This window comes from Jaculus jaculus, chromosome 3 (genome assembly GCF_020740685.1).
Source record: "Jaculus jaculus isolate mJacJac1 chromosome 3, mJacJac1.mat.Y.cur, whole genome shotgun sequence".
Taxonomy (NCBI): domain Eukaryota; kingdom Metazoa; phylum Chordata; class Mammalia; order Rodentia; family Dipodidae; genus Jaculus; species Jaculus jaculus.
In genome coordinates this window covers 168,982,425-169,010,302 of record NC_059104.1, presented here as the reverse complement: position 1 = coordinate 169,010,302, position 27,878 = coordinate 168,982,425, and the positions used below count along the sequence as shown (strand labels likewise).

The window sequence follows — 27,878 nt, the reverse complement described above, 5'->3', positions numbered from 1 at the left end:
TGCCACCTTCCATATGCTGGGATTATAAATGTGCATCACCACATGTGGATACTGGGGATCAAACCCACAGCCTTCAGAATGCCAGGCAAACACTCTACCAACAGCTACATCTGCAGCGCTATTTCTTCCTTCTTAATTTCCACTCATATCCTCAGGGCCACTATATCAGGTATACAATAGGTATTAGATAATGTTTGTGGAGGGAATGAGCAAGGAAATATCTAATCTTGGTGTATCTTTAATGAGCATGTTAAGTTTTAGTAATTTTACAAATAAATGTGAATATCTTACTATTCAACATATTTTTCTTCTGCCTGTAGATTCCGAAATTTGGGAGAGAATCCCATTTATTCTCCAGGTGAGTGATGATTTCCTCATATGATCTGTCATAAGTAACCCTATAGTGCTTATAATAATTTTGTCTAGAGTACTTAATGTATCTTGAAACAAATCCTATTCAATTCAGCTGAGCATGATGGCTCACATCATTAATCATAGCACTCAGGAGGATTACATAGAAGGATTGCAGTGAGTTCAAGGACAGCCTAGGCTATAGAGTGAGTTCTAGCTCAGCCTGGGCTACAGTGAGATTCCACCTCAAAAAAATTATCAACTTTTCAAGGCCAGCCTGAGCCTACATTGTGAATTCCAGGTCAACCTGGACTAGAGCAAGACCCTACCTTGAAAAACCAAAAACAACAGCAACAACAACAAAAAACCCAACCAGCGACGCATGCCTTTAATTCCAGCACTCGGGAGGCAGAGGTAGGAGGATTGCCATGAGTTCGAGGCCACCCTGAGACTACAGAGTGAATTCCAGGTCAGCCTGAGCCAGAGTGAGACCCTACTTCGAAAAATAAAAGCAAGCAACCAAATATATATGTATATTTGGTTGCTTGCTTTTATTTATTTATTTTTTCAATCCTCCCTCAGCCTCCTGAGTGCAGGAGTTACAGGCATATGCCTTGAGGCCAAGATTTTTTAAAATATAATTTTAAAAATGAAATTTAAAAATTTATTCATTTATTTGCAAGTAAGAGAGAAAGAAGACAGATGGACAGAGAGATAGAATGGGCAGGCGGGTGCCTCCAGTCACTGCAGATGGACTCCAGATGCATGTGCCACTTTGTGTATCAAGCTGTATGTAGGCACTGGGGAGTCGAACCGTAGTGGTTAAGCTTTGCAGGCAAGTGCCTTAACCACTAGGCCATTTCTTCAGCCCCCCCCCAATATATTTCTTTATTTTTTATTTTTTATTTATTTATTTGTGAGTGACAGACACAGAGAGAAAGACAGATAGAGGGAGAGAGAGAGAGAATGGGTGCGCCAGGGCTTCCAGCCTCTGTAAACGAACTCCAGACGCGTGCGCCCCCTTGTGCATCTGGCTAACGTAGGACCTGGGGAACCGAGCCTCGAACCGGGGTCCTTAGGCTTCACAGGCAAGCGCTTAACTGCTAAGCCATCTCTCCAACCCCCCAAATATATTTCTATTTAGTTATTTGCAAGCAGTGAGAGAAGCAGACAGAAAGAATGGGTGCACCAGGACCTCTAGCTTTTGCCAAAGAGTTCCAGATATATAATATACATCACTTTGTGTAATTCTGGCTTTTTGTGGTTCCTGGGGAATTGAACCCAGGTTGTTAGGTTTATCTAGGCAAGTGTAGGGGACAGCCTCAAGTGTCAGTTCTCACCTTCACCTTGTTGAGGCAGCGTCTCTTTTGCTGTTCATAGTTGGTTCTTGAGCTTCCAGAGTCTCCTCTCTCTACCCTATGCACGCGGGGATTACAGACACTAGCTCTGTGCATCCAGCTGTATGTGGGTTCTGGGGATCCAAACTCGGGTCCTCAGGGTTGCATAGCAAGTGCCTTACCCACTGAGCTGTCTCCCCAGCCTGGAATGCACCTTTTTAGAAGTTTTTACTGTGCAGTACCAAATTGATTTCCAGAAAAACTATATGACTTAATGCTTCTATGATATTTGAGAGTCTCTCTCTCTCTCTTTTTGGTTTCTCAAAGTATTGTCTTACTCTAGCCCAGGCTGACCTAGAATTCACTGTGTAGTCTCAGGTTGTCCTCGAATTTACGGTGATCCTCCTATCTCTGCCTTTGGAGTGCTGGGATTAAAGGTATGTGCCACCATGCCCAGCTAGAAATAGCATTTTTAAACCTACAGAACTAGTAAACATTAAAAGAAAACGCAGTGTGAGTGAATGTATAAAAAAGAGATTCTCAGCTGGGTGGGGTGGCACATGCCTTTAATCCCAGCACTCGAGAGGCAGAGGTAGGAAGATTGCCGCGAGTTCAAGGCCACCCTGAGAATACATAGTGATTTCCAGATCAGTCTGGCCTAGAGCAAGACCCTACCTCCAAAAAAAAAAAAAAAAAAAACCTATTCCTGTGTTTATAGTTTGTGTATCTTTGTCCATTTTCTTTCTTTCTTTTTTCTTTTTCATTCTTTCTTTCTTTTTTCTTTGTCCTTTTCAATTGTACTTAATGATTCCAGTCTGTAAAAGGCCTTAAGGCCCACAATAACAGAGTCAGCTCCTGAGATAAATCAACTTGAAAGGAGACCACTTTGTGGACTTTTAGTTTAGTTTAGTTTTTTTTTCTTTTCTTTTTTTTTTTTTTTTAATTGCTGGAGGCCTTGTGATGCTCTGTGAGTAAGGTACATCCCCAGCCCTTGCATGTCCCCTAGGTTCTTGAGGTATCTTTAAAGTCAGAAATTTCAAACTGGCATAACAATGATGCTAAAACAAGTGAGAAGCAGGACTATTTCTGTCTGTCCCCAGCTACTTAGTATTGGCCCTGGGTACCATCCCTGCTGACTCTGTCCAGGGCTGGGCCTGAGTGTGACTCTCTGTAATTAATTTGAACACAATAGATAGTTCAAAGTAAATATATAAAAAGAGGTCTAAACCAGCCGTGGTGGTGCACGCCTTTAATCCTAGCATGCGGGAGGCAGAAGTAGGAGGATCACCATGATTTTAAGTCCAGCCTGAGACTACCAGGTGAATTCCAGGTCAGCCTAGCTAGAGCAAGACCCTACACTTCAGAAAACAACAACAAAAAGAGGTCTAAAGAGGTTAAATGAAGTACTTTGGCCCTAGCACCATAGCATGAGCAAAAAGGTAGAGGCAGGGCTGGAGAGATGGCTTAGTGGTTAAGCGCTTGCCTGTGAAGCCCAAGGACCCTGGTTCAAGGCTCAATTCCCCAGGACCCACGTTAGCCAGTTGCACAAGGGGGCGCATGTGTCTGGAGTTCATTAGCAGTGGCTGGAAGCCCTTGTGTGCCCATACCCCCCCTTTCTCTCTCTATTGCTCTCAAATAAATAAATAAAAATTTAAAAAAAAATTTTAAAACGTAGAGGCAGAGCTATGGCATATCCAAGTCTAAGAAGAACGTAGAAGAGTATGAAAAGAAAATCTAGGCAAAAAAGTGAGCAGCTGCCAAGGGCACATCATTGCAGATTGCCTTAGTAACATAACTTGAGAACCATTTTGATTTTGTGTTTTAAATATACATTATTGAGCATCTGTTATTTGCCGGGTACTGCTGGCATTGTCTCTGCCCTTGAGAGACTTGCAGTTTATTGACTGGAGATAATATCCTGTGATTCAATCTTTCCTGATGCTATCCCAGTTTTCCTACCTTTTCCTACCTGCATAGCTCTGCTGAAAAATGCTTATGCCACTTACCAAGGAGAAATAATTAAAGTTGTTGGCCTTCATGCTACATTTTCAGGCGTATCCTAGTTCCCAGGATAGTAGACGAGGATCCTGAAGGGCAGTGGCCTCTAGCATAGCCAAGGGAAAGGGGAGTGGTGTGGGAGAAATCAGTATGTGCTTACATCTGATGATCATGGCCATTCTCAGCTTGAAGCGCAAGGCTTTGTGTTTTTGTCGGTGAAGAGCAGCCTCTCCCCTCAGAGCCTGTAATGTTAATGTGGCAGCAGGAAAGCCAGCTTAATGAGTGCAAGAATCCAGCTGAATTTACTGGAAATAAGAGACTGTCAAACTCAAACATGGTACAAGTAAAACAACTGGCTAATTAAACAGTTTAACCACTAACAATTCAATTCAACCCTTTCATTTAAGGTGGGAAATGGTTAATTTAACAGTGGTTTGAATCAGCTTTTTAATTAACCAGCTGTTCTAATGATAGGAATTGTCCCAAACTGAATTTGAAAATGTCTCCTTGCCGAGGAATCCCCACAGAGACTAAGGCATGGGTTTGTAGTTCTTGTGACTTTAGATGATTATCATCTCAAAGATGTTTTGTTTTGTTTTTGTTTTTCCTAGATAGGGTCTCATCTAGCCCAGGCTGACCTGGAATTCACTATGTAGTCTCAGGCTGACCTCAAATTCTGGGCGATCCTCCTATCTCTGCCTACCTCTGGCCAGTGTTCGGATTAAAGGCGTGCGCCACCACATCCGGCCTCCCTCTGTTTTAATTCACTAATGGATGATGGAATTTCTGGGTACTTAGAGATGGTGATTGACATCTGAAGTTTGAAAAAAAAAAACAATGTAGACATACTATTTTATTATATAACCCAGGCACAAGAGAATTGTAGTTGATGTTAAACTCTTGATCTCTGCATGCTTAGGGCAGCAGAAGAGTTGCATAGGGATGGTGACATTGGAGCTGTGTGTGGAGGTTGTCTGGGATGCACCTCAGTGAGGTACAGTCCTAGCTAAGGGGCACCACCCAGCAAGGTACAGAAGCATGAAGACTGCAAGGTTGGTACAGAATGACCACTACAACTACAGCCCTATGGGGGAAAAGGCTTTAAAGGCCTAGACAAATAGAATGCATTAAAGTAATTGGAATTAGATTGTAAAGTCAAGGCCCTTAAAAGGCTCACCTAAGAAGTTCCAATTTTTTTTCATTTTTTTCCTCAATTTTTTTTTTTGTTTATTTTATTTATTTATTTGAGAGCAACAGGGAGAAAGAGAGGCAGATAGAGATAGAGAGAGAGAGAGAGAATGGGCGCGCCAGGGCCTCCAGCCACTGCAAACGAACTCCAGACGCGTGCACCCCTTGTGCATCTGGCTAACGTGGGTCCTGGGGAGTCAAGCCTCGAACCGGGGTCCTTAGGCTTCATAGGCAAGCGCTTAACCACTAAGCCATCTCTCCAGCCCTTTTTCCTCAATTTTTATTAACATTTTCCATGATTATAAAAAATATCCCATGGTAATACCCTCCCCCCCCCACCACTTTCCCCTTTGAAACTCCATTCTCCATCGTATCCCCTCCCCATCTCAATCAGTCTCTCTTTTATTTTGATGTCATGATCTTTTCCTCCTCTTATGATGGTCTTATGTAGGTAGTGTCAGGCACTATGAAGTCATGGATATCCAGGCCATTTTATGTCTGGAGGGAGCACGTTGTAAGGAGTCCTACCCTTCCTTTGGCTCTTACATTCTTTCTATCACCTCTTCCACATTAGACTCTGAACCTTGGAAGGTGTGATAGAAATGTTACTCAGTACTCCGGTCACTTCTTTCCATCACCATGATACCTTCTAAGTCGTGCCAAGGTCACTGCTATCTGAAATGAGAAGATTCTCTACCCAGAGTGAAAGTAGTGTTAATATAAGGGTGTGAATATTAAGAGAAGTGCTTACTGGGCAGCTTGATGAGTATAGTATATACATTTATCCAGATATCTGCAGATGTTACACCCCTAGGGCTGATGACTACCCCTGTTATAAATTTTCAGTATCAGGGATGTATTCCCTTCCCATGGAGCTGGCCTCCAGTCCAATTAGAGGGCAGTTGGTTTCCACCATGACAGACATGCCACTATTGCACCCATTGGGTCATTTGGCCTGGCTGGCCAATTATAAGGCTTGCAGTGTCCACTGTTGTGTATCTTCAGTGGTGGTATCTCTTTCTCTCATTGAGCTACATATAGAATGGCTTCTTCCAGCTTTCTGTCAGCTGGTCTACATGGAGGAGGTTATCAGCTCAGTTCCAGCAGGATTTCTCAATGGCCTTGCAGCCTGAGTATGTGGAGTCTTCAGCAATAGGGTCTTACTATCTATTCCTGGTGGGAAACCAAGGGCCTTGGCAATGGCCTATAATGTTTTAGGGGCATCAGGGACCTCCCTGGCCAACAATTCACTGGAGGTATCCCATCTCTGGCACTGAAATTTTTCTAACAATGATCTATGGCTCTTTTTTTTTAAGGTAGGGTTTCACTCTAGCCCAGGCTGATCTGGAATTCACTATGTATTCTCTGGGTGGCCTCAAACTCATGGCAATCCTACCTCTGCCTCCCGAGGGCAGGGATTAAAGGCGTGTACCACCATACACGGCATCAGAAGTTCCAACTTTTTTTTTTCTTTTTTTTTTGGTTTTTCTTTTTTTTTTTTTTTATTTTTATTTATTTGAGAGTGACAGACACAGAGAGAAAGACAGAGGGAGAGAGAATAGGCACGCCAGGGTTTCCAGCCTCTGCAAATGAACTCCAGACGCGTGCGCCCCCTTGTGCATCTGGCTAACGTGGGACCTGGGGAACCGAGCCTCGAACCGGGGTCCTTAGGCTTCACAGGCAAGCGCTTAACCGCTAAGCCATATCTCCAGCCCCCAGCTTTTTTTTATTATTACTATATTTTTATTTTTATTTATTTTGTTTTTTCAAGGTAGGGTTTCACTCTAGTCCAGGCATACCTGGAATTCACTATGAAATCTCATGGTGGCCTCAAACTCATGGCTATCCTCCTACCTGTGCCTCCGAGTGCTGGGATTAAAGGTATGTGCCACCACACCTGGTTAGAAGTTCCACTTTTTTTGTTTGTTTGTTTGTGTATTTTTGTTTTTCGAGAAGTTCCAACTTTTTTTTCTTTTTTCTTTTCTTTTTTTTTTTTCTTTTGGTTCCAACTTTTAACAATGGCAATCCTTCAAACATTCAAAAATATGGCTAAAGACATTTTCTGTCTCATTTATTATTGCTGTGTCCCTGACAAATAGTAAAGTACTCCCAAAAGTGCATGTGTACAGTGGATAAGTAGGCGAATTAGTGAAAAAGAATCGTGATTAGATTTGTGTTTTAGGAGATTTAATTTGTTGGCTCTAGAAGGTGGAATAATGGTACTGTGGAGATCGGAAAATCAATAACACCCACTCAGTCGTCTCATCTCCTGACCCCTCCATCTCTCCTCTTCCCACTCCCTTCACATAGCACTCACAGTGATTTCTCTTTTTGTTGCTGTTCAGGAGGAAATCCAAACCCTTATCAAGGCCCAGTGCTGTTGATTCCAACCCAGCCTTCATTCTAGGCTTGTTGGTGTGTCCTTGCCACTTTGCTTCAGCCACACTAACATCCTTTCTGCTTCTTGACTGTGCCAAGCTGTCCCCTATATTAGGCCATCCTATTAAGTCCCCCCACCTCCCTTTCTCTTCCCTTTATATCTCCTTTCTAGCTTACTGGCCTCTGCTACTGAGTTTTCTTCCTACTCACACAGAAGTCTAGTTATTTGAAGCTAAGATCCACATATGAGAGAGAACAAGCAATGTTTGGCTTTCTGGGCCTGGGTTAGCTCACTTAGTATCTTTTCCAGATAGGGTCTTACTCTAGCCCAGGCTGACCTGGAATTCACTGTGTAGTATCAGGGTGGCCTCGAACTCACAGCAATCATCCTACCTCTGCCTCCCCAGTGTTGGGATTAAAGGTGTGTGCCACCATACCTGGCTCCAGGATTTATTTTCTTTTTCTTTTTTTTTCTTTTTTGAGAGAGAATATATATCCTAGGCTGGTCTTGAACCCTATTCTCTTGCCCCAGTCTCTCTACCATTGGGATTATAGGAATACATTATACCTGTTGAAAGGACTTTGTTTTTGTTCATTGTTACAGCTCCAGCTTCTAAGCCAGTGTTTGGTACCAATGAACCTCCACAGGTACTGGGTTGTAGTGCACTGCGCAGTTCTCATGTGTGTTGTTTACATAGTTACAAGGGTAGCATTATTATTAGTTACCTACGTGTTTAATGATTTTTTTTTTTTTTTTTTTTTTTTTTGGTTTTCCAAGGTAGGGTCTCACTCTAGCCCAGGCTGACCTGGAATTTTCTATGTAGTCTCAGGATGGCCTCAAACTCTCAGCAATCCTCCTACCTCTGCCTCCCGAGTGCTAGGGTTCAAGGTGTGCGCCACCACGCCCAACTTTTAACATGAAGTAAAATTTTGTTGAATGTCCAACTATAATAAATAAATGAGTAAAGCCATGGCTATCATCTCCTTTGGACCCGTTTTCTTCATGCTGCATCCTTCATCCTGCCACCAAAGACAGAGTTAGTTTCTCTTCCTCCAGGTACCGTAACACTGCCCACATCTCCAGCGCAGTACTTTGTACACTATAAATCTGCTTTCTCACCATCCTTCCCTAGTCGGTCTTGATTGTCTCAAGGAAAAGTAGCATATTGCATTCAGCTCCTTCACTGTCCCAGTGTCTGTACAGTGAATGACATATAATTATAAATATGAACCAATCCACGTACTGGGTAGAATTTGTGATATCACTGGGTTGTCTAGATCCCATGGAATGTAATGATGAGGAAGTCCTTTGATTGTCTCTGGCCTGACACAGAGCACGCCTGCTTAGAAGTCCACTGTAGAAATAGGGGCCTAGGAGACTTTTCCATTCCATTGTACATTACCCCTGAGTGTGGGGGCCGTGGGTACTTGAGGGCAGGGTCTCAGAGCCAGGAGGACAAGAAGCCGACTTGGGACTAGGACTTGCACGCGAAGCAGAGCCCGGACAAGATAGGCAGGCAGACCGCATGTGCAGCGCTGTTCAGAGAGAGCAGCAATCAGGACCTGAGACAGAGCTAGAAAAGACCAAGTCTAGCCAGCTTTAGTCCTCTAGAGAATCAAGTGTTATGACTTTGTGGTTAGCAACACAAACCATGCTAGCAGATCGGTCCAAGTTTAAATAGTAGGTCCACCTCTTGCTTCCAGCACAACTTTTTGATCATTTCACCAAATTTTGTGAGCTACTATTTAATTTTTGTGTATAGAATAAATGACTCTAGGAATGTCAATTAAGCAAGGATGTACGTGTGCATATAAGTATGTGTATTTGTATAAAAGTAGGATATGGGCAGCAAGTCTTCCTCGAGTGGACCCCTCTGAGCCCACCAAAATATGCAGGTATAGCAAGATCTTGGTTTTTAGTAGCAGCATGTATACATACATATGTATACATACATGCTGTTCTGCACCTAAGGTTTTTGCTTTTGTTGGTTCTTACTTAACAAGTATGTGTGTGTATGTGTGTGTATTAATTATAGATATTTCCATATCAATACAAAAACAAATTGCAGTAGTAGAGACCAAACATGGATTTAGGCATATTAGGCAAGAACTTTCCCATTGAGCGACATACCCCATACATTATTGTTTTTGTTTTGTTTTTTGTGGTAGGGTCCAACTGTAGTCCAGGCTGACCTGGAATTCACTATGGAGTCTCAGAGTGGCCTCAAACTCACGGCAATCCACCTACCTCTGCCTCCCAAGTGCTGGCATTAGAGGCATGTGCCACCACGCCCAGCAGCCCCATACATGATTTTTAAGACTTTTGTAGAGCTTTGTGATCCTGTTTGTTGATTATTTCTGCAGTCTATCTCTCTCTGTATATATTCTCCATTAGACAACTTCAAAAGGAATGGATGTGTAGCTCACACCCAGCACTTGGGAAGCTGAGACAGGAGGATTGCCATGAGTTTCAATGTAGCCTGGGCTACAGTGAGTTCTAACGTAGGATATAAAGTGAGACTATGTCACAAACAAACTTCAAAAGAATATTGCCTATTGAGAAGCAAGGGGAGACTAGAGCCTTATGAGAATATATTTTGTTTCCTGACCCCCAGTGGTTTTTGCAGGAGAGAATTTCTCAAAGAAAGATGGTTGGTGGGGACTGAATGTATTTCAAGAGCTAAGAGGTGAGCAAAAGAAGGCAGAGTGGGACTAAATCTGCTATCAAGTAGTCCTCGTGGTAGTATATACTAGAAACCCTGGGACTGCAAGTATCTCCAGTCTGCATGGACCGTTGTTTCCTTACATCTGTCTCGTTATCTCTGGAGAATTAGAAATAGGTTTTGCTTATTTTCTCTTTTAGGTGGCGTTCTACTGACTACCAATCGGTGCTATAAGACTAAGCCTACTCATGGCATTGGAAAATACAAGCACTTAATTCAAGTGCAGGAGGTAAGGAGCAAGGGGAGCCCTTTGGAAAAGGGTAGCGTATAGCTCTTGCAAAGTTATGCCCATGCATGGCTCTGGTAACAGTGGTGCTAGAAAGGATAGCTGGCCCTCTGTCCTCTATGGTATTTAGTTTGGGATTATCCAGACTGTAGATGTTTTCACCAGCTGATTTTATCCTTGGGCCAGATTATTACAGTAAAAAGAAATACATACCTAAAAGAGACCCAGAACTACAAATATTTCCAGTCCTGCAGTGGATGCTTTTTCACCTTATACATGGTCTGGCTGTCTCTGGAGGGCGTGGTGGTACACACCTTTAATCTCAGCACTTGGGAGGCAGAGGTAGGAGGATCACTGTGAATTTGAGGCCACCCTGAGACTATTTAGTTAATTGCAGATCAGCCTGGGCTAAAGCAAGATTCTACCTCAAAAACAACAACAACAAAAGTAAGTGGCTTAGTACATATAAAATGTTTATTTATTTATTTATTTATGGGAGAGAATGGGCATGTCAGGGTCTCCCACCACTGCAAAGGAACTCCAGATGCTTGTGCCACTTTGTGCATCTGGAGAATCAAAACTAAACTGTCATGCTATGCAAGCAAACACCTTTAACCACTGAGCCATCTCTAGCTCTGTGATATATTTGGTTATTTGGAGACAGAGAGTACACACACCAGGGTTTCTTACCACTACAAACAAAATCCCAATGCCTGCATCACTTGTGTGTCTGGCTTTATGTAGTGTGAGTACTAGGAAATTAAACCTGGGCCAGCAGGCTTTGCAGGTAAGCTGCTTTGACCACTGAGCCATCTCCCAAGCCAAGCTTATGAGATTTTTGAAAAAATTTCTTAGTTGGGTGTGGTGGTGCACTCCTTTAATCCCACCACTTGAGAGGTAGAGGTAGGAGGATCACCGAGAGTTCAAGGCCACCATGAGACTACATAGAAAAAAACCAAAAAATTTATATATGTATTTTTTCTTAGAACATAGATTAGTAATAAATTTTATAGTAAAAATTATAGATTCATGTTAGTTGAATGAATGGGATATGGCAAGTAAGAGATGAATTGATATTTTCAGCCCAAATTGCTGATTTTTATAGTATTTCCAGACATATAATATATGGTCATTGAAAGTGATTGCTGGGAGGGGATCTAAGAATCATACGATCATGTCACTCATTTCTGTCACCGCAGCTATGGAATCGTTTCTGGGTTTGTTAGATTTCTCTGCACATACTGGCAGAAGATTGTGTGGTTTGGTGACAGCACTGATCTGACAGTCACATAAGTCCTGTCACTTGCTGAAGACAGGGTGGAAGATTGTTGTTCTAGCTGGAGAATCTTTACCATCATTTCTTCTTTGGTTTAGTTCAATGGTCCCATACAACTCCACAACTGCCGTTGCTTCTCTCTCTGTGACAGCGGTCCACACGCTGTATTCCCCAGTGCCATGTAAAGCTGGATGCCCCAAGTGGCACATACGTCTGGAGTTCATTTGCAGCAACTAGAGACCCAGGCATACCCATTCATACACACACACACTCTCTCTTTACTTGCAAATAAATAAGTAAAAATATTTTTTAAAAACCCACAAAACTGTTCCTTTGAAATGATTAGCACAAAGAACTAGGAACAAGGAAACATGTTAAGCATGGTCCAGGTTGGTTCCGCCACTCTTGAGCACGGTGACTTTGGGTAAATTAACCTTGCCTCTGTAATCATGATGGGCCCAAGATTATATGTAAAACATTTTCCCTATGTTAGTTATTTTAGGAAGAAGGCATATAGCTGTTTGGGGTTTTGTTTGTTTGTTTTAGGTTTTTCAAGGTAGGATCTCACTCTAGCTCAGGCTGGCATGGAATTCACTATGTAGTCTTTTTTTTTTTTTTTTTTTGGTTTTTCGAGGTAGGGTCTCACTCTAGCCCAGGCTGACCTGGAATTCACGATGGAGTCTCAGGGTGACCTGGAACTCACAGTGATCCTCCTACCTCTGCCTCCCGAGTGCTGGGATTAAAGGCGTGTGCCACCATGCCCGCCGGCCACTATGTAGTCTTATGATGGCCTTGAACTCTCATGATCCCCCTACCTCTGCCACCCAAGTGCTGGGATTATAGGTGTGTGCCACCACACCCGGCTTTAGCTTTCTTTCTTTCTTTTTTTTTTTTGAAGATACAGTTTTAAACATTTTATTTATCTATCTTATTTATTTATTTATTTGAGATAGAGGGAGAGAAAGAGACAAACAGACAGAGAAAGAATGGGCATGCCGGGGCTTCCAGCCACTGCAAACGAACTCCAGACCACCATGTGCATCTGGTTTATGTGGGACCTGGAAAATTGAACCTGGGTCCTTAGGCTTCGCAGGCATACACCTTAACCGCTAAGCCATCTCTCCAGCCCAGTTTTTTTTCCTTTTTCTTCTTTTCTTTTTTTTAAAATATATTTTATTTACTTATTTATTTGAGAGAGGGAGAGAGAAAGGCAGATAGAAAAAGAGAATGAGCCGGGTGTGGTGGCGCACTCCTTTAATCCCAGCACTCAGGAGGCAGAGGTAGGAGGATTGCCGTGAGTTCGAGGTCACCCTGAGACTCCATCGTGAATTCCAGGTCAGCCTGGGCTAGAGTGAGACCCTACTTCGAAAAACCAAAAAAAAAAAAAAAAAAGAGAGAATGAACACCCCACGGCCTCCAGCTGCTGCAAATGAACTCCAGACACATGCACTCCCTTGTGCATCTGGTTTACGTGGGACCTGGAGAATAGAGAATTGAACCTGAGTCCATAGGCTTCGCAGGCATATACCTTAACCAGTCGGCCATCTCTCCAGCCCCCCTATTTCTTTTTTAAATACAGGGTTTCACTATGTAGCCCAAGCTGTCCCTGAGCCTACAAGTCTCCTACGTCATCCTCCCCAGTGTTGGCATTACAGGCTTGAGCCACTTTGTCCAGCTGAGTTCATAGCTTTTTAGAAATAATTTTTAAGTTATTATGTAGTAGAAACTTTGTATGGACACATCATATATCAGTACCATCATTTCTGCCCCTGTACCACTCCAGTGAGGGCCCTCCTTAGCGAGATTACTGGTATTCATCGTGGAGTTGTGAGTTACGAGTTGTGGGACAAACAGTCTATCATTTGTGGGGAGGGCTGTGTCTGTGGATAATCCTTTCCACCCTGTAGCTTTTACATTCTTTCTACTCCCTGTTCTGCAAACTTCCTTGAGCCTTGGTGGGTATGTTTTGATTCTGTTTTAGTGTTGAGTTTCTGGATTTCTGCTTTGGTGTGTTTTGAGTATCCCCAGTGTCTATCTGTCTATCTCCATCATCCTTTTTTTTTTTTTTTTTTTTTTCGAGGTAGGGTCTCACTCTGGTCCCGGCTGACCTGGAATTAACTCTGCAGTCTCAGGGTGGCCTCAAACTTACGGCGATCTTCCTATCTCTGCCTCCCGAGTGCTGGGATTAAAGGCATGCGCCACCACGCCCGGCTCGATCATCCTTATTTATTTGAGAGAGAGACAGACAGAAAGAGGCAGACAGGAAGGGAGAAAGAGTGAGTATGGGTGATCCAGGGCCTCCTGCCACTGAAAACTAACTACATATGCATGCATCACTTTGCATCTGGCTATACATGGGGACTGGGGAATAGAACCTGGGCCATTAGGCTTTATAAGCAAGCACCTTTAAACACTGAGTCATTTCTCCAGCCTGAGTTCATAGCTTTAAAAAAAAAAACTTTTTTATTGTTGTTGTTTATTTTATTTATTTATTTGAGAGTGACAGAGAGACAAAGAGGCAGAGAGAGAGAGAGAAAGAAAGAAGTGGGCACACCAGGGCTTCCAACCACTGCAAACAACTCCAGACGCATGCGCCCCCTTGTGCATCTGGCTGACGTGGGTCCTGGGGAATCAAGCCTCGAACCAGGGTCCTTAGGCTTCACAGGCAAGCACTTAACTGCTAAGCCATCTCTCCAGCCTGAGTTCATAGCTTTTATCTGAATTTTATTCACAATATTATGGATCCAAACTAGAGCCTTATGCATGGTAGGCAAGTGCTCGACCACTGAGGTACATCTGCAGTCTCCATAGCTTTTATCTGAGGAATCTGAATCAGAATACCTCAAGGGCCTTTCAACTGAGATACCATGATCCTATGAATTATTTAATGAACATGCCCTGCTGATGCCTTGCCCATTCAAAATGGGTTGAAACATAATTTTTTCAGAATGAATGAGCAAGACCTGATTCATGCTCACAAGGAGTTGGTAACCTAGCAGAAAGAAGACATGGAGTGCCATGTTCACGGGCAGAGCATGCAAGTGCCAAAAAGAGAAAACTGCTATTAAAATTCAAAAGGAAAGTGGTCGTGGTGGCTCATGCCTTTAATCCCAGCACCTGGGAGACAGAGGTAGGAGGATCACCATAAATTCTAGGCCAGCCTGAGACTCCATAGTGAATTCTAGGTCAGCCTGGGTTAGAGTGAGACACTACCTCGAAAACCAACCAACCAAACAAATTCAAAAGGCGTGATTTTACACTTTCTTTGAGTTGTGCCACCTTAGGGTAAGGACTTGGAGTTGTTTTATTGCATCGTGTGTGTGTGTGTGCGCGCACACACACACACACACACACCCCAAAAATCCCATATAAATTAGTAGGAAAGAAAATTAATTTTGTTTGGGTGATTTTTTTCTTTTCCTGTTTCTGGGATCCTCCCTCTAAAGTGTGACTTGCTCCTTAGATTGGTATAAAAGGAAGCAAACCACCATCTGTTCCTGTTTTTCTCTCTGGCCTCTTCTCTCATCTCACAGATATTACAGCTTGCTTGAATTAGGCCTCTTGCTTCTTATCCACATTATTGTCCTTTTTCAAGGCCTTTCACTCACATACTGTTTCATCTGCTTGGAAGACCTTCCTCTCATCACTAGAAAACTTTCTTCACACTTTGGTGGGTTTTTTTTTTTTTTTTTTTTTTTTTTTTTTTTTTTTTTTTTTTTTGGCTTTTCAAGTTAGGGTCTCGCTGTAGCCCAGGCTGACTTGGAATTCACTACATAGTATCAGGGTGGCGATCCTCCTACCTGTGCCTCCTGAGTGCTAGGATTAAAGGTGTGCCTCGTCATGCCTGGCCATGCTTGCTTTGTTTTTTGAAGCACAGTTTACTGTGTAGTCTAGGTTGGCCTAGAACTTTTGTTCAGATTACAGGCATGTGCCACAATGACCTGGCTCTCCTCAGCCTTAAGCTAGGACAGACTCCTTGTCTTCCTTGCACGAGATTATTTGTCCTACCATCAACTTCCACAGTTCTTTGTGTTCCCTGTGTCCTAAGACTGTCTGCGACGAATCTTCTAGATTATGAGATACCAAAGGGTAGAGACCATGTCTCTCTCTCTTTCTGTATCTGCAGAACATGGCCCCAAAAGCAGGGACAATAAGTATTAACCCAGCTGAGCTGTAGTGGCTACTGGAGCTGCCCTGAGGTTTTGTAAAAACACAACCCAGTATTGGCAAAGCGCTGGCTCCATGTGACTTCGGCTGGTTGAAGGGAGCACTGTGTCCTTGAGCTGGGGCTGCAGGCTTTTCTCTGATGCCATTCAGTGTCCCACAGTCCCAAGCACAGTGGTGCTGGATGGCAGTGGAAACTGCTCCAAGCTCTTCTATCCCTACCCAGGACAGCACAGTGAAAGCTTTCACCAGCAGCTCTCAGTGGCTCCATCCAGCGTGCTGGCCACATTTCCCCACGGGACCTGGACTGGGTAAGGGAGAAGGAGTCAGTGTGCCCTCCATTGTATCTCTCCCTGAATCCTGGAGCCAAGGGGCGGGGGAAGAACCAAGTCAGTAATAAGATTCTCACTCTTTCTCCCCTGGTGTCAGTCTGTTTGAGCCCCACATCCTTGAAGTAAGAGTTGATGCTCATGCTTGTGCACAACGTGCTCAGTGTTTGTCCCCTTTCTGATGGAGGGGTCCCTTTCTTCTCCATGTGTCCCACTAAGTCCTCTGACTTCTGAAATCTCTGTTTTTCTTTTTTTTTTTTTTTATTATATTTTATTTGAGAGCGACAGACACAGAGAGAAAGACAGATAGAGGGAGAGAGAGAGAACGGGCGCGCCAGGGCTTCCAGCCTCTGCAAACGAACTCCAGACGCGTGTGCCCCCTTGTGCATCTGGCTAATGTGGGACCTGGGGAACTGAGCCTCAAACCGGGGTCCTTAGGCTTCACAGGCAAGCGCTTAACCGCTAAGCCATCTCTCCAGCCCAAATCTCTGTTTTTCATGTCAGCACTGGTTTGACCTCCTCGTTGCATGGCCTGGTTACTAACTTTTTAACAATTTTTTTTTTTTTTTTTTTTTTTTGAGGTAGGGTTTTGCTCAGCCCAGGCTGACCTAGAATTCACTATGTATTCTCAGGGTGGCCTCTAACTCATGGCAATCCTCCTACCTCTGCCTTCTGAGTGCTGGGATTAAAGGTCGCGCCATGCCCAGCCCTTGACAATTTTTTTTTTTTTTTTTTTTGAGGCAAGGTCTCACTCTAGCTCTGATTAACCTGGAGCTCACTGTGTAACAGGCTAGCTTTGAACTCATGCTGACCCTCCTACTTCAGCCTCCTGAGTGCTGGGATTAAAGGTGTTTGCTACCACTCTTGATAATTTGTACACATGTATATAATGTATTTTCATCATAATCACTTCCAGTTACCTTCTCTTTCTACCTCCCATGGAACTCCTTCCCAGCTAGTCCTTTTTCTGCGTTGATGAGGGTGGGGGCAGATAGGTTACTAAATTTAATTAGGGTTTTTGCATGAGCATGGATGAGAGGTTATTTACCAGCACACATGCAACTTACTATTGGCTATACTGCTGGACAAAATGTCTCCCCAACCCCAGTTTTTAACTCTTTTTTTTTTTTTTTTTTTTTTTTTTTTGGTTTTTCGAGGTAGGGTCTCACTCTAGCCCAAGCTGACCTGGAATTCACTATGGATTCTCAGGGTGTCCTCGAACTCACGGCAATCCTCCTACCTCTGCCTCCCGAGTGCTGGGATTAAGTTGATTCCTCTCCCTGAATCCTGTACCCTTATCCCTGAGGAGTTAATGAGAAGAAATAAAATAAAAGGTCCTTTGGGGTGGCGCATGGGAGGATGGCAGCTAACCACGGTAGTCCAGGACTCTTATACCACAGTCCCAACCCCGGAAGTGATTTCTCTGCACATTTTCTCATTCACCTGTGCTTCCTCCTGCTTCTGTTGCCTTTGTACATGCTCTTTCTTCTCAATAAGCTCATCTTTTCAGGCTGGAGAGATGGCTTAGCAGTTATGGCACTTGCCTGCCAAGCCTAAGGACCCAGGCGCGATTCCCCAGTACCCACATAAGCCAGATGCACAGGGTGGCCCATGTATTTGGAGTGCATTTGCAGTGGCTCAAGTCCCTGGCGTGCCCATTCTCTCTGTATCTGCCTCTTTCCTTCCATCTTTGTATCTCTTAAATAAATAAATAAGTGCTCATCTTTTCTTCTTGCTCCATGATCCTGTAAGACTCAGCTTGACTCCTGGCAATGAGATGCCATTTGAGAGTGTATGTCCAGGCCTAGCACTGTTTTGCTGTGGGGAAAGTCAGTGGGACATGGTCTTTTTCTTAAAAAAAAAATCACTGAGAAGGCGCTGTCTTACCGTACAGATCTCATGACTCCCTCAAATGCCCTGCATCATTCTGTTGAATTTAAAGGGGTTCAGATTTTTGGTGTGTTCTACATTTCCTTTAATCCCAGCACTCGGGAGGTAGAGATAGGAGGATCGCTGTGAGTTTGAGGCCAGCGTAAGACCACATAGTGAATTCCAGGTTAGCCTGTGCTAGAGCGAGACCCTACCTTGAAAAACCAAAATAATACTAATTAATAATACTAATAGTGTTTCACAATTGTAGAATACTAGACCATCTCTCCCAAGGTCACTCACTTACTTACTTGCCCTTAGCTGTTGTCTGGCTTCTACTCTTGCAGTAGTAGCAGTTCAGTAACCAGATGATTGCCAAGAGGAAGATGTGGGAGGATGAAACCAGAGGCAACATAAATTTCTGTCAGTTTGTAGCTGTTATACATTCTAATTTCTAGACTGTGGTGCAACAAGATTAAGGTGTTATTTTTTGTTGTTTGTTTTTGTTTTTGTTTTTCAAGGTAGGGTCTCACTGTAGCTCAGGCTGACCTGGTTCACTCTGTATTCTCAGGGTAGCCTTGAACTCACAGCGATCCTCCTACCTCTGCCTCCAGAGTGCTGGGATTAAAGGTGTGTATCTTTTGTAACATAAGTAGTTTATACTCTCTCTTTTTTGGTTTTTTGAATTTAAAAAATTGGAATATTATTTATTTATTTATTTATTTGGGAGAGAGAGAAAGAGGCAGAGAGAGAGAATTGATGTGCCAGGACCTTCAGCCACTGCAAACGAACTCCAAATGCATGTACCCCCTTGTGCATCTGGCTAATGTGGGTCCTGGAGAGTTGAACCAGGATCCTTTGGCTTTGCAGGCAAATGCCTTACCACTAAGCCATCTCTCCAGCCCTTAAATGTCTTTATAGAGCACAAGAGACACACAGAGAGAATTGGCTCCAGGGCCTCAGCCATTGCAATTGAACTCTAGATGCTTATGCCACCTAGTGGGCATGTGCAACCTTGCACTTGCCTCATCTTTGTGCATCTGGCTTATGTGGGATCTGGAGAGTAGAACATGTGTCCTTACGCTTTGCAGGCAAACACCTTAACCACTAAGTCATCTCTGCAGCACAATTTTTTGAATTTTTGAGGTAGGGTCTTGCTGTAGCCCAAGATTACCTAGTATTCACTATGCAGTCTCAGGGTGGCCTTGAAGTCACAGCAATTCTCCTACTTCTGCCTCCCAAATGCTAGAATTAAAGGCATGTGCTACAACACCTAACCAGCAGTTTCTTCTTTATAGAATGGGCTCTAGCAATCAAGACCCATATTCTTTTGGAAACTTTATGCTGGTTTTTTTTTTTTCTCTTGACATAAAAGGGTCATGGACTTTAGCATAATAAAATTTTATTAAATATTACTCTTATCCTTGGCACTAGGTATGTAGGAATATCCAGTGCTTGGGGTAGCTTTTAAGACTAGACTATACAGAATATTAAAAAAAAAAAGTTCCCTGGAGCTTCTCCAGACACGGAGAGTGACCTCTATGAACATATGACTCTGCTGTCAGAGCCTGTGGCCTGCAGCCCTCTTAGAGCCTTACACAGCCCTACCTGTTCTGCCAAATTACAGGCATGCAGATTTCCAGAGAGATTCAGTTTGGGCATGAAGGGTGTTTGTTTTGACAGGGTCTCTCTTGTTGTTTTGCTGCTGGGAAGGCCAGACTAGCCCACAAGAACACAAAATTATATGCCACAATTTCCTTGGCTTTGTGTGGGAAAGTATACTGCCCAGTGTTACTGGGAAGAATAAATTAAATGAGAAGATTTAAAATACTTCCAACAGTGTCTGAAATGATGGTGCCCGTAAGTGGTAGTGATAGTGGTGGTAGGGTTAGTCCTCCTTTTCATAATCCCATCGCACTCTGGTCTCCTGTACAGAATGTGCATCTTCTCATAATGACTTGTTCTATAAATGCCGTTCTCAGTAGATTGCCAGCGTCAAAGAACAGGGGCTGTGCCATCTTATTTTCGTTCTATCATGTCCATATTGTTAACCCTCGGCTGGCTCATCACCAGTGCTGTCAGTATTTATTAAGGGAATTATTATACATGATAACTATAGTGTTGGGAAGGGCAGGGAAGCTCTGGGGACACAAAGAACAAGTACTTAATAGCACGAGCAATCAGAGAAGGCTTGTACTGAACTTGCCTTGCACATGGGAGGTGCAAGGGCTGCTCTTTATGACTAAATTGAGAGGACCTGTGGGTTGTTGTTTTTTCAAGGTAGGGTCTCACTCTGGCCCAGGCTGACCTGGAATTCACTATGTAGTCTCAGGGTGGCCTCGAACTCACAGCAATCCTCCTACCTTTGCCTCCCATGTGCTAGGCTTGAAGCTGTGTGCCATCATACCCGTCTGACTATAAACTTGTTGAGGGCTGGGATTGGGATTTCTGTTTCTTTGGTATCTTTCCTTAGAGTACTTGAAGTCGCACACAGCGGGTGCTAGATAAGTTCTCATTCTATAAAGCTTCTCCATAGGCTGCTGGGATCATGTTTTCTCCATTTTGTCATACTGACAATGCCTTGGACATTGTTTGAGTTAGGGTCTCACTCTGCCTCAACTGGACAGACCTGGAATTCACTGTGTAGTCTCAGGCTGGCCTTGAAGTCATAGTGATCCTCCTACTACCTTGGCCTCCCTAGTGCTGAGATTAAAGGTGTGTACTACCATTCTGAGCCTTAACTTCTTCAAGTACTATTTTTGGGCTGGCGAGATGGCTCAGTGGTTAAGGAGCTTGCCTGCCAAGCCTAACGACCCAAGCTGGGTTCCTCAGGACCCACATAAAGTCAGATGCTCAGTTGTACATGTGTGTTTTCCAGTAACCTGGGGCATGAACTTGCCTTCAGAGCACCTCAGTTCTCTCTCTGTGTAAAATAGGACTAGCAATGTGGACATTCCTGCACAAAAATGACTTGGAGGCTAGGCATGATAACGCGCGCCTTGAATCCCAGCACTTGGGAGGCAGAACTAGGAGGATCGTCATAAATTCTAGGCTACCTTGAGAATACACAGTAAATTCAAGGTCAACCTGGGCCAGAGAAAGATCCTATTTTGATCCCCCCCCCTCAAAAAAATGACTTGGTAACTTATCTTATTACCCATTGGAGGACCACAGTACAGTTCTCTGGGAACCTAAAAAAGGCTATGTGTGCCATCCCTATGGGTCCAGGCCAGTTCTAGAAGTGCCAGGTTTGTTGATGGACAGTACTCTCTCATTCCTACCTCTTTTCTCCTACCTTCCCTTTCTTTCTTGCCTGGTTGCCCAGCATGTGCAGTTAGAGTGGGCTTCCAAAACACAGCTCGCTGTTTGTGTATATCCGTTGAAGATATCTTTAAAATTTTTTATTGTATTTATTTATTTATTTGAGAGAGCAAAAGAGAAAGAGAGAGAGAATGGGTGCAGCAGGGCCTCCAGCCACTGCAAATGAACTCCAAACGCATGCGCCACACGTGCACCTGGCTTACATGGGTCCTGGGGAATCGAACCAAGGTCCTTTGGCTTTGCATGCAAATGCCTTAACCGTTAAGCCATTTCTCCAGACCCCTTAATTTTTTTTTTATTGACAATGTCTATAATTATAGACAACTGTGGTAATTCCCTCTCCTTCCCCACTTTCCCTTTCACAAATCCATTCTCCATCAAATCCCCTCCCCCTCTCAATTAGTCTCTGTTTTATTTTGATGTCATCACTTTTCCCTCCTATTATGAGGGTCTTGTGTACTGCAAGGACACGGATATCCAGGCCATTTTGTGTCTGAAGATTGCGTTGTAAGCATTCCTACCCTTCATTTGTCTCTTATATTCTGCACATTCTGCCACCTCCTTGATATCTTTAATAGCTCCCATGGCATTCTGAAGGTCTGAACTCAATCAGTAGGAACAAAGGAGAATGGAGGATGGATGGGAGAAAAATTCTGTTCAGTAAAATTCCATAAACTAGGGAGAAGGGGTATAGCTTAACGATAGAGCACATGTTTGGCATGTATAAGGCTTAGAGTTCAACCCCCAACAGCCCCCACCAAGAGTTTTTCTGTGGAAAGTAGTATATGGTATTAGATGCAGTTAAGCTATTGCTGGCTATGCTGGGCCTTGACTCAGAACTGCAATATAATAATATCACAATAGTCTTCTGATAGCATAGATTGGTTCAGGCTGATGTAGGCCAGCATGGAAAAGCAAGGACCATGCCAAGAGGGATGGATGCTGGAATCAGCCTTCTTTGTTCTCCTAGGGCAACAACTCTGAAGAGTCCTGGCACTTTCCTCCCTTATAAAAAGCCTCCTGCTGGCTTCGGAGCTGCTCCTCCCCTCTCTGCTGGACGTTCTCCCTGCTCCCTTTGTGTTCAGGCTGTTAACATTCTTTGCAGCTCTGTCTGCAGTGTTGACAATCGCTAAGAATGGTCCTCCTTGCTGTTTTCGGCCTGGATGTGGTGGTCTCTGAACCTGTGCCAGGGTGGTGGGCTTCTCATGGTCACCACTGTTGAGAATTTTAGTCATGCAGTAGAGCCTGCACTGGAGAAACCTCTGTATTGCAGTTAGAGAATTCTGGGTTTTAGTTCTTGTCTGGAGGACAAATCTAATGTTTCCGGCTTCATACTCATCCCACACAAAGATAAAGAATCACGACCAAAACCATCTCTAAATCCTTCCATTCTGAAGTTCTAAAATAGCAACTTACTATAGTTTGTGTGCCCAGGCACATGCTAGGTCGAGGACTATAAAAATGAAAGTAACGGTAAAAGTTAGTGCTTAATTGAGCATTTAACTATATGCCACACTTTTTTCCTCAAGTTTTATTAACATTTTCCATGATTATAAAAAATATCCCATGGTGGGGGGAGGGTATTACTATGGGATATTTTTTATAATCATGGAAAATGTTAATAAAAATTGTGAACAGAAAAAAAGTATCCCATGGTAATACCCTCTCTCCCCCTACTTTCCCCTTTGAAACTCCATTCTCCGTTATATCGTCTCCCCATCTCAATCGGTCTCTCTTTTATTTTGATGTCATGATCTTTTCCTCCTCTTATGATAGTCTTGTGTAGGTAGTGTCAGGCACTGTGAGGTCATGGATATCCAGGCCATTTTATGTCCGGAGGGAGCACATTGTAAGGAGTCCTACCCTTCCTTTGGCTCTTACATTCTTTCCGCCACCTCTTCTGCATTAGACCCTGAGCCTCGGAAGGTGTGATCAAGATGTTACTCAGTACTCCTGTCACTTCTTTCCAGCACTATGATACCTTCTGAGTCGTCCCAAGGTCACTGCCATCTGAAAAGAGAAGATTCTCTACCCAAAGTGAGAGTAGCATTAATATAAGGGTATGAATATTAAGAGAAGTGCTTACTAGGTACGCTTTGTATTAAGCCCCTTATTTATGTTCCTAGAACATCCTGTGAGACCAGCTCTATTGTCAGTACCAGCTTTGTCCTCCCCCTGCTTCCCCATACTGGGTTCCTGTTCTCCTAGGCTGGCTAGAGAGCATCAAGCTCGGGCTACCATGCCAGATGCACTGTGAGGAGCAGTGTACTATGGCAGCCAATACACTGGTAGCTGCTATTCAGAGGGGACTTAACACATATAACGCTAAACTTTTTTTTTTTTTTTTTTTTTTTTTTTGGTTTTTTGAGGTAGGGTTTCACTCTAGTCCAGACTGACCTGGAATTCACTATGAAGTCTCATGGTGGCCTTGAACTCACAGTGATCCTCCTACCTCTGCCTCCTAAGTGCTGGGACTAAAGGCATGCGCCACCACACTCGGCTCTAAACTTCTTTAAAAAAAAAAAAAAAAATATATATATATATATATATATATATATATATATATATTTTTTTTTTACTTATTTATTGAGAGTGACAGAAAGGGAGAGAAGGGAGGGAGAATGGGCGCGCCAGGGCCTCCAGCCACTGCAAACAAACTCCAGATGTGTGCGCCCCCTTGTGCATCTGGCTAACGTGGGTCCTGGGGAATCCAGCCTTGAACCAGGGTTCTTTGGCTTCGCAGGCAAGCACTTAACTGCTAAGCCATCTCTCCAGCCCTTTAAAAAATATTTTATTTACTTATTTATTTCAAAGAGAGAGAGGAAGAGACAAACAGATAGAGAGAGAGAATGGGTGTGCTGAGGCCTCTAGCCACTGGGAACAAACTCCAGATGCATGCTCCACCTTGTACAACTGGCTTTACGTGGATACTGGGGAATCAAATCTGGGTCCTTTGGTTTTAGAGGCAAGTGCCTTAATTGCTAAGCCATCTCTCCAGTCCAACTTTTTTAAAAAACAAAAAACACGGTCTTGCTATGTAGTCTAGGCTGGCTTTCTACTTGTATCCTCCTGCCTCAGTTTCCTCCGTTCTGGGATTCTAGACATATACCACCATACTTGCCCATTCGTTCTCATTCACATTCTCAATCGCTCTCATATTATTTTTAAAATTATTTATTTATTTTATTTTGAGAGAGAGAGAGAGGCAGGTAGAGAAAAGGAGAATGGGTGTGCCAGGGCCTTTAACCACTGCAAATGAACTCCAGACACATGCGCCACTTTGTGCATTTGGCTTATGAGAGTACTGGAGAACTGAACCTGGGTCCTTAGGCTTTACAGGCAAATGCCTTAACTGCTAAGCCATCTCTCCAATCCCTAAATTATTTTTTTAACATTTTATTTATTTGCAAGCAGAGAGATAGAGAGTAGAGAGGCAGACAGAATGGACATGCAAGGACCTCTAGCCACTGCACATTAACTCCATATGCATGTACCTCATTGTGCATCTGGCTTTACTTGGGTACTAGTAATCAAACCCCGTATCATTAGACTTTGCAGGCAAGTGCCTTAACCATTGATTCATCTCTCCAGCCCCTCTCTCTGTCTTTTAATGTTGGGAACTACAGAGTGAGTTTCAGATCAGCCTGGGATAGTGTGAGACCCTGTCTTGAAAAAAAAAACAAAATAAAAATATTGATTTCTATCAATAGCAAGACAAAATAAATCTCCAATCATAAATCAAGATAATGTAGCTTGACCTCAAAGATAGACAAACTGCTCAACAGAACAAAAGAAAGTCCACTAACCTATGGGCATTTAGTATATGACAAGAGTCACACTAAAGTGAGGTGGTGCTAGGTTACTGAAGCTGAACATTCCTGAGACAAAAATAGCTCTCTCGACTCCTTTTTCATACCACACCAAAAAATGACTGAAATGGTTGTACACTGCAGTTATCTCTCCAGTTGAGAACATGAACTTGGTAGGTACAAAGCCTACCAAGTTCATTCCTTGTACCAAAAAGGTATGAACAGGTCGATTTGATTAATTAATTGATAGGTAAGTAGATAAGATGTTTAGACTCAATATGCATCAAAAGAATACAAGTTACTACTATATTTCCACTAGAATGACTACAGCAAACAGTGTTAGCAAGAATAAAGAGCAGCAGGGTAAGGAGGTGCACGCCTTTAATCCCAGAACATGGAAGGCAGAGGTAGGAGGATTGCCATGAGTTCAAGGCACAATGAGACTACATAGTGATAGAGAGAGAGAGAGAGAGAAAGAGCACATAACTAGAACTCTATACACTGCTGGTGGTGGGGGAGGGTTACATCTAACGTAAGAAACTACTTTGTAAATATGACAGTATGTATTAAAGATGAACAGATGTGTCCTCTGTGACCCAGACGTTCAGTTCCCGGGTATATCTCCATGAAAGCACACATATACATACACCAAATGCTACATCCAAGCGCAAATATATATCTGAGCCTGACATGGTGGCTCATACCTGTAACCTTAGCACTCGAGAGGCTGAGGCAGAAGAATTCCTGTGAGTTCAAGGCTGGTAGTGAATTTCCATGCCAGGCTAGCCTGGGCTACACAGAGTGAGGCTATCGCAGAAAAAATAAGAACAGAACATTGGTAGCAGCACTGCTTATAGTGGTGCCAAAATGGGAATAATCCAAATTCTCACCAGTGATGGAAGAGGTACAGTGTTGCCTGGTATGCCTAAGGCCCTGAGTTTGGTCCATAGTACCACAAAACGAACATAAGCAAAAACCAAAAACCGTAGTGATTGAAGGAAGCCAGATACAAAAGAGAACGGACTGTATCATCCCATTTTCATGCAAAATAACCTAGTTTAAAAAAATTTTATGACCGGGCGTGGTGATGCACGCCTTTAATCCCAGCAGAGGTAGGAGGATCACCGTGAGTTCGAGGCCACCCTGCAACTCCATAGTGAATTCCAGGTCAGCCTGGGCTAGAGTGAGACCCTACCTCGAAAAAAAAACAAAAAACTTTATGGACAACATGTTCATACATATAAACAATATACCATGATCATAATCCCCTCCCACCACCCTCCATTTTCTCTCTCCCGAATCCCCTCCAGTGAATCCTTTGCTCTTTCCTCCTAGTCTGTCTTCTGTTTTGATATTATCGTTTCCCCTCCTACTATGCAGGTCCTGTTGTAGGTAGCATCCACCACTATGCAGTCAAGAATACCATCACCACTTTGTGTTTAGAAGACAGTATTGCAGGGCTGGAGAGATGGCTTAGCGGTTAGGCGCTTGCCTGTGAAGCCTAAGGACCCCGGTTCGAGGCTCCGTTCCCCCAGGTCCCACGTTAGCCAGATGCACAAGGGGGCGCACGCGTCTGGAGTTCGTTTGCAGAGGCTGGAAGCCCTGGCGCGCCCATTCTCTCTCTCTCCCTCTAACTGTCTTTCTCTCTGTGTCTGTCGCTCTCAAATAAATAAATTAAAAAAAAAAATTTAAAAAAAAAAAAAAGAAGACAGTATTGCAAAGCACTCCTCCTATTCCTTCCCCCACCCAGATTTATTACAATTGACCTGTAGGCAAATTGATAGAACTATTACATAAACACTTTGATTCCCTGTATATATCTTTTTAAAAATTTTATCTTTATTCATTAATGAGAAAGAGAGAGGGAGAGAATGAGCATGCAAGGGCCTCCAACCACTGCAAGCGAACTCCAGATGCATGTGCCACCATGTACATCTCCCTTATGTAGGCTCTGGGGAATCAAACCTGGGTCCTTATGCTTCACAGGCAAGCACCTTAACTACTAAGCCATCTCTCCAGTCCCACATTAGCTTTTTGATGATTTTTAACACTTATATGGTACAAGAGAAAAATAACCAGTGCTCCTTTCACTCACATTCTTTCTGCCCCCTCTTCCACAATGGCCCTTGAACTTGAAGGTGTGATAGGAATTCCTCACTCAGTGCCGAACACTCCACCATCATGTCTTCTCAGCACTTTGGTGAGTTTTGAGTCACCCCAGTGGTCACTGCCATCTGAAAAGAGACTCTAACCAAAAGTGAGAGTAGCATTAATATGTGAATATGAACATTAAGTGTAGTGCTTACAGGGCAGTTTGGTGAGCATTATATATGCATTTAGCCAGGCAGCTGTAGCTGTTTCCTCCCTGGTGTTCATGATCTCCCCAGCTATAGGTTTTGATTAGGTTTTCAGTACCAGCCATGAATTCCCTCCTGAGAAGTGGGCCTCAAGTCCAATCAAAGACCAATTGGTTTCCTCCATAATAGACAATGCCACCATTGCACCAGTTGATCCATTAGGCCTGGCCGGCCAGTTGTAATGCTTGCAGGGTCCATTGCTAGTTGCGACTGCTAGTGAGAGGCTGGAGAGATGTCTTAGCAGTTAAGGCACTTGCCTGTAAAGCCAAAGGACCAAGGTTCAATTCCCCAGGACCCATGTAAGCCAGATGCACAAGGTGGTACATGTGCCTGGAGTTCGTTTCAGTGGCTGGAAGCCTTGGCACGCCCATTCTCTCTCTCTATATATATCTCTCAAATAAATTTTTAAAAAAATTTTAAAAAGACTGCTGATGACTTTGCTCCCTCAACAAATTGCATACCTCTTTCCAGCATCATGACAGCTTGTTTATAGGAAGGAGTCTTCTAGCTCAGCTCCAGCTTGATCTCTCAGTGTTCTGCAGCCCAAGCAT

The 27,878-nt window shown here is 43.4% G+C and overlaps 1 protein-coding gene across 2 annotated transcripts in view; it reads left to right on the top strand.

The window, feature by feature from the left end:
• The window catches only part of Mrpl48 (mitochondrial ribosomal protein L48), a 58,730-nt gene that overhangs the window by 15,491 nt on the left and 15,361 nt on the right, over window positions 1-27,878 (top strand). For both annotated transcript variants that reach the window (XM_045145489.1, XM_045145490.1), the window contains exons 3-4: window positions 321-358; window positions 10,117-10,205. In XM_045145489.1, the coding sequence (XP_045001424.1) occupies window positions 321-358; window positions 10,117-10,205 (127 nt within the window). The remainder of the gene's footprint in view (window positions 1-320; window positions 359-10,116; window positions 10,206-27,878) is intronic.